Genomic DNA, 6,566 nt, shown 5'->3' with positions numbered 1-6,566 from the left:
AATGATCTGCACAGTCATGAAAGCAGTGTTGACTCGGTTGGGAGCAGGCACCTTTTCGCCATTCCCGTCGAGTTTTTGACCACGTAGACGAAGGATCAGATCCTTGGCCTCTAGATATGTGCCGATTATACCCCACATACGGTTCATAGTGCGCCACTCACCCAACATGTTGGTGAAGCCCTGGATGTACTTGGACAGATTGAGGGCTAGAGTCGCAAGTGGCGGCGCAGTCGCGGTAGAAAGGACGACGGAGGTCGAGGGCGGGAGCTTGAAAGCCATCTCGACGACCTTGCGAGCGGAGTGACGAAGCGTAGTGCGACCCAGAATGTTGAGAATAGCACCGATCAAGCGAGCGGCATAAGTTGTGAAGAGGAGGACAGTATCTGTGCCTCTTCGCGTCTGAATGACGCGGTTGAGATGTTCGACGAAGTCATCTATGGCAGACGGCGACTTGAGGAGTCGCGCGAGAGGACTAGAGTTTTGTGCGACATTTTTGTTTTTATTGTTGCTTGTGGTGTTGATGTTGGAGTTGGAGTTGGAGTTGAGGCTCTTTTCGATGGGCTCGGCCGGAGGTGCATCGGCGACGACGGGCTCCGCTGAGGGAATGACGATGGCCTCGGCGGGGGACTCAACTACAGCTATTTCTGTTTCTGTCATGGCGGCGGATGATTTGGGAGGGAGAAGCTCACGGTGAGCATCGAGAGTAGTAAAAGAAAATAGAATAAAAATGTAGTAAAAATAAAAGAAGACAAAAAACTTGGCAAATGGAGGTCAACGTATGTATGTAACAAAGAACCAAGTATGGTCTGGCCTTACCTAGGTTATTAGCGGTCTCAGGGACGACGTGGGGACATGAATTTTTATCAATCAGTACATCTACCATGTACCTTTATCCTCTAGTGGGCGCTTTTCGCTGTGTTGACCGAGGCCGCAGGTGAAAACTCCGTAATCCTCAAAGGACCCGTGCCTCGGTAGTGGAGTTGGGTGAATGTGATTCGTGCGTGGGCCCGAGATATTTACTCGGTAGACAAGGATGATCGAGCAAAGGATAGAACTCGTTCGATTATATACATTGTAATAAACTTAGCTGTTGTATTCGATATATTTCGATCATGTATCTTACAGTCTGTATCGAATATTTGAGCATATGTACTGTTGAGCCTTGAATATGGCTCATCGTTGGACTCCAACGGAAGCTCCCGGATATGTGGAATGTCCAGATTAGGCAATTTTCTCCTGAAGCCTTCCTTTGTGACCAAAATGAGGCATTACGGCATATTTCTTTGTTGAGAGTTACTCAACTGGAACAATATAGACTAGGTACTATTTGTCTTTGTCTTGACGTGTGAGATTTGTCGGGTCTGTTTCCGAGTAGAACACATGCAATCTTGAGAAAACGAGAGCTACGGGTCATGAGCCGACGCAAACTACGGACAACACTGCGTGCTTGCATCAAAATGATAACAGCTTCCAATATAATTATGTTTTCAGGCTCCAAAACTTCTCAGGCTTTAAGAACTGACCACCTTGTCGCCTGAAGATGCCTTGTTCAGGGCAATCGGCGGTCTACGGGTAACGTGACCTCGTGTCCAACCCGTGTAACAGAATGTGGACATTCGCGTACACTCTTTCTTCCTTCATCGCGTTGCTGCCTTGAGTTCACGAGAATCAAATGCTTCTCTTTACCTGAACTCGGTATCGCTTCAGAGCCCACGTGGGCCTGAGCTTTTCAGCTGAAGTCTTTATTCAGCCAAAGCTGAGCTGAACGAGGTTAGCGGAGGCTGGTGCCTTATTGGCTTGGCAAGGGTCAATATTCAACCTCACTTCAACAATCTGTCTCAGTGTATATAAGGCCATGTTTAGGTCTTTCACCAGGACTATAACGACATCCATCGCACGCTCCACAAGCAGAAAAATGCCAACACCTCAAGAAATCAAGCTTCCTGGCTTCGGCCTCCCTATCAGCTACGCTGGTGCCCATTTTCCAGTTGTCCTTGGTATGGAAGAGGGAGAAGGAGAGGGAGACTGGAGAGCCAGCACTTTGACAATTCGAGAAGTCTGCATGATCAAAGTCATCGAGGACCTCACGAACAAGCCCGAGTGGTGGATCAAAGTCAATGATGATGAGATTACTGCCAAGTGGAAGAAGGAGGCTATGGAGATGCCATGGGGAGAGTATCGAGTATACGGTGATTTCACTCATGCCATGGCCGATGCTGTGAGTGACATCTCTAAGCCAAATACAAATGTCTCGCTAAACCACGATAGTGTATCAAGGAATTGCGCAAAAAGGCAGATATCTACCAAAAGACTGGCCTCATTCCTGTCATGGACTACGCTTCTACCGCCATTAAATCAGACAACTTGGTCCCTAAAGACCTCCGAGATGCTCTCGTAGCTGCCGTTTCCCCTTTGGAAAATGTCCCCGAGGAGCACAAGGACTGGCATCCTGGCAGTGATGGCAAGGTCCTTGACATCGTCCACCCTTCCCTGTGGCCGCTTGTCTACGGGCGATCTCTCATCCTCCCCGACAAGCGCATCAATCTCGAAGAAGCGTTGTCGCATTGCGGGAAAGGCGTCGTTGTCCCTGTGGACAACAGTGATGACACCATGTGGCCTTCCAGTGCCTTTTCTAAACGCTTCCAGTGGCTCCCTTGCGACGTTGACCTGACTGGCGTGCATCCTCGCATCGACAGCTACATCAACAATGTGCACCCGGTCAAACATGCCGAGCTCTACCCCGTTATTGAGAAATTCATCGAGAAATCTCTCCCGGCTTGGGATGTCATCTATCGATGGCATGACGATTTCGAAGTCCAACGTGTCTTCACCAAAAATGTTCGACCAGATTGCAAAGTTCCAGAAATTTGCGGGGATGACTGGTGCTCAGCCCAGAATCGGCCACTGGATGACGATGAGGCGCCTCGTAGAGAAGATGAGGACTACGAAGAAGATTACGAGGAATCTGATCGCAATAAACGCGACGAGGAATGGTTCAGGGAGACCCATGTTCCAGAACTTCCGGACCCTAAGACTGAATTGGAAGAGCTGGTCAAGATCAACCCTAGCGACGTAAAGACCTCTGGCTTTTTTGGCAACGCGTCTCGTGTGCAAGTCATTGTCAAGCTTGCCAACATCCACCTCACCCCCGAGAAGCCAACTTACGATGGTGGTTCATGGCATGTCGAAGGCCAATTGAATGAGCACATATGCGCGACTGCACTCTACTATTACGACTGCGATAACATCACTGATTCTCGCCTTGATTTTCGCACAGCTGCCAACAGAGAAGACCAAACTGTGGAGCTGAATTACGAGCAGGGCGACTTCGACAGCATCGAACGAGTCTTTGCTATTGATCCCGGTGCAGACTTACTCCAAAACATCGGCAGTGTCCTCACACGCCAGGATAGAATGCTCTTCTTCCCCAACGTGTATCAGCACCACGTCAGCCCCTTTGAACTGGTTGATAAGTCTCGCCCCGGCCACCGCAAAATCCTAGCACTGTTTTTGGTCGACCCTCTAGTTCCTATTATCTCAACTGCCAATGTTCCTCCCCAGCAGCGCGATTGGTGGGCCGAGGGCTTGCTCAAGAATGATCGTTTCAATAACTTACCCCCTGAGCTGACGCGGATGGTGGTGGATAACTTGGATTTCCCTATTGATCTAGAGGATGCTAAGAAAATCCGAGAGGAACTCATGGCGGAAAGGACTAATCTGCAGGATACCCTTAACAGTGACCTCAAGAGTCTTGAGTGGAATTTCTGCGAGCACTAAACCGAGAGTCAGCTGTAGACCAAACTGTTATGGTTTTTCTGTTATCCCTAGCTTAAGACATCTCAAATAGAGTTGTGCACTTGATGAAACCTCAGCTTTCTAGCTTCTTTGAACATGGAATGTCCGATCTGTGTCTCCCTTAGTATTATAATATTCGCAGAGGCTAAGGAGCCATTGGCCTTGGTTAACTCCAAGAAGTGGGAAGCGGCGACACAAAAGCTGAATTATAGATTTCAGTCTCTGGCTATGCCAATAGCGTGGACCACATCTCGCATAGCCGTGTGTCAGATGTTTTGACCATAAGTAATAGGAGTACTTTGCCAATAGTCACAAATGGGATCATGCCGAGACGTGGTTTAAGGGGATGATTTCAGAGAGCTGGCATGCCTTTTATAGATGACGACGTGGCCGGATATCTGTGAGTCAACAAGGCCTTTATATAAATACGGTAACTTAAAAATAAGTATATCGATAACGTTGTCCAAGTGTCTCTTCCTTCAGGCGGAGTTGATCTGGGGTCTATCTAGTAACAGTATATGTGAAAGCTATCTACACAAGATATGATGCAGAAGACTACATTGATCAGTAGATTCTTATAGAAGATCAATCCTGATTCATTAGTGCGCCATATCGCGAGTCATTCGCTTCAGATATGTCATAGGTCAACGAGTGGTGTAAGTCAAGCTTCCAAACACCAACACGCGACATTAGAATTGTTGGCGCCGATCTGTGTATGTTCTATGATCCGATCTAAGCCCAATTCTAATAAAATAGTCTTTTGTTCCTGATTGACTTTTCACTGTTACAAGTCAACCTTGAACCTTGAGCATCCATCGTCAAGGTACAAAAGGATAGATCCAGGATAACCGTGGTTTTCTCCAGTGCATCGTTTGCAAGCAAACTCTCACTCTACAAACTGCTCAATGCAATCCCTAACCAGCAAATGAAACCTGCCGCTTTGTTAGCATATTCCTCCCACGTCAGGTCCGTAATAAATTAGACTGACGAGCGGATATGCCAAGCAGAAATCTACAAGGTTGATCCTCCACCTGCGCAGGATCAGACCAGAACCGGTAAGTTTGATGGGAACCGACCCTTGAACAACATGGAGACAAGTCAGGCCGTTTACACGAAAATCCGAAAAGTCAAGATATGATTTCGAGGATTTCGCAGGTTCCTGCCTGGGTTTGAAGGATTAAACGAAGGTCTTGGCTGAATGGATCTGAGGTGGAATTCGGGGCTGAATGTGGAGTTTTGCTGGGCTGAGTGTTGCATCGCTTCGTGTGTCAAGGCGAAGTTGAAGTTTTATATACCTATTGACTCCTGAGTTCTCTGAAGGAGTTTTCTCTTGATTCTGACTCTTTTTGCTCCGATCTTTTCTTTTGAGTACTGCTGCTCTGTGGGGGTTGACATCATCACATACGCTCAAGTCCTACCTCTCACAACCACCGCTCGTTACTATTGGGATCGACAAAGGCTACCAGATACCCAGTCCTTCCTCATCACTTCGAACAAATCAACTTACTGGGAAACAATATATAAACTCAGTATACTCTGTACGACATCATCATGGGCATTCTCGACGATCTTATTCCCAGGCCTACGGCTCCTCCAGCTACAAGAACACTCAAACGACGAGCAGTAACTAGTAGTCAGACAACAACCGAAGAGACCACCATCACAATCGCCCCAGATAATACTTGCGGATACATCTCAGAACGACTTGGAGCCAGCAGAGCGTGTCCACTTAACGATTGGTGCTACTTCTTCCCGCCCGTGCCAGCCCAATCATTCACAAACGGCGGTGTTTTATGCTGTGGAGAAACATCTTGTCAATATCATGCAACATGTGTAAACTCGGAGGAGTACTTTGTGTCGAGTAAATGCGATGGTGGCTGCGAGGTTGACAACTACACCCTGAAATGGTAACTCACTCCCTTCTCATCTCATCTCATATCATCGGCCATACTTAATAATTCCATAGCACAGACTCAGCATCTCCTTACTGTAATACTGTATCATGGGAGGGAAGCACATTCGATTATTGGTGCAACGACCTCGATATCTCCACAGCCCAAAGCGCCGAGCTCACCTACAAGGGCCAAACATCACGAGAATTCGGCACCATTAATGAGCGAGACCACAGCTCTCTGCTGTCGCAAATGACCGAAGCAAAAACTGAAGGAAGTGTCAATGTCGAAGCGACAGGAACAGCGACATCTCAATCTGCCGCTACTGAGACAAACAAAGATAGTGGCAGCTCAGGAACTCCCGTAGGCGCAATCGCTGGAGGAACGGTCGGAGGCGTAGCAGCACTTGCTATCATCGGCGTAGCAGTGTTTTTCTTCCTCTGCCGAAAGAAGAAGAGCAAAGCTTCAAGTTCATCAAAATACCAACAAGCACCTGGAGGTGATAAACCGGGGTGGAACCAGCAACAGCAACAGGGTGGCTACTACTACGATCCAAATTCACCGTCCACGGGTTACAATGGAAGCCCAAATGGTCAGTATGGATATCAACAAGCTGGAGGCTATCCTGCTGGGCATCAACAGCCTGCTATTCATGAAGCGGGCGGTGAGGCCGTAGGGAGCATCCCTCAAGAGCTTCCGGATAGTGGACGTGGGGAAAAGAAGCCTGTAGAGCTTGCTTGAGCGTTTGGATTTAGCGTTGTAGAGGCTTGAGTTATGTGCCTACCGTATGCTGAGACGATCCAGTCCTTATATCTTAATCTGCAAATATCCTCTTCATTATCTCGACGTCACGAGAATGCGTTATGCAAACAGATCCAC

General features: G+C 47.9%; 3 protein-coding genes across 3 annotated transcripts in view; 2 read left to right on the top strand and 1 right to left on the bottom strand.

Annotated features, from left to right (window-relative positions):
• FOXG_10500 (uncharacterized protein) overlaps positions 1-657 on the bottom strand; it is a gene marked incomplete at both ends in the record, with an annotated part of 1,044 nt that extends 387 nt beyond the window's left edge. The window contains one exon of the mRNA XM_018389857.1: positions 1-657. Coding sequence (XP_018248200.1) covers positions 1-657 — 657 coding nt within the window.
• A 983-nt stretch (positions 658-1,640) lies between these two features.
• Positions 1,641-3,980, top strand: FOXG_10499 (uncharacterized protein). The gene is made up of 2 exons (XM_018389856.1): positions 1,641-2,218; positions 2,269-3,980. Exons 1-2 carry the CDS (start codon positions 1,856-1,858, stop codon positions 3,775-3,777), a joined length of 1,872 nt encoding a protein of 623 aa, XP_018248199.1. The 5' UTR covers positions 1,641-1,855; the 3' UTR covers positions 3,778-3,980.
• A 1,366-nt stretch (positions 3,981-5,346) lies between these two features.
• On the top strand, positions 5,347-6,428 carry FOXG_10498 (uncharacterized protein; the record flags this gene model as incomplete). The annotated part of the gene is made up of 2 exons (XM_018389855.1): positions 5,347-5,702; positions 5,762-6,428. The coding sequence occupies 2 exons, from the start codon at positions 5,347-5,349 to the stop codon at positions 6,426-6,428; spliced, it is 1,023 nt and encodes a 340-aa protein (XP_018248198.1).
• Positions 6,429-6,566: the final 138 nt, after the last annotated feature.

This window comes from Fusarium oxysporum, chromosome 7 (genome assembly GCF_000149955.1).
Source record: "Fusarium oxysporum f. sp. lycopersici 4287 chromosome 7, whole genome shotgun sequence".
In the NCBI taxonomy this organism is placed as follows: Eukaryota; Fungi; Ascomycota; class Sordariomycetes; order Hypocreales; family Nectriaceae; genus Fusarium; species Fusarium oxysporum.
The sequence above is the reverse complement of the archived record's forward strand: the minus strand, read 5'-3'. Positions and strand labels throughout refer to the sequence as shown.

Excerpts from the sequence above, each read along its gene's own strand:
- FOXG_10499 (XM_018389856.1), top strand. The coding sequence starts at position 1,856 with ATGTTTAGGTCTTTCACCAGGACTATAACGACATCCATCGCACGCTCC. Across the intron at positions 2,219-2,268 it reads CTCATGCCATGGCCGATGCT|TGTATCAAGGAATTGCGCAA; the intron begins GTGAGTGACATC and ends AAACCACGATAG.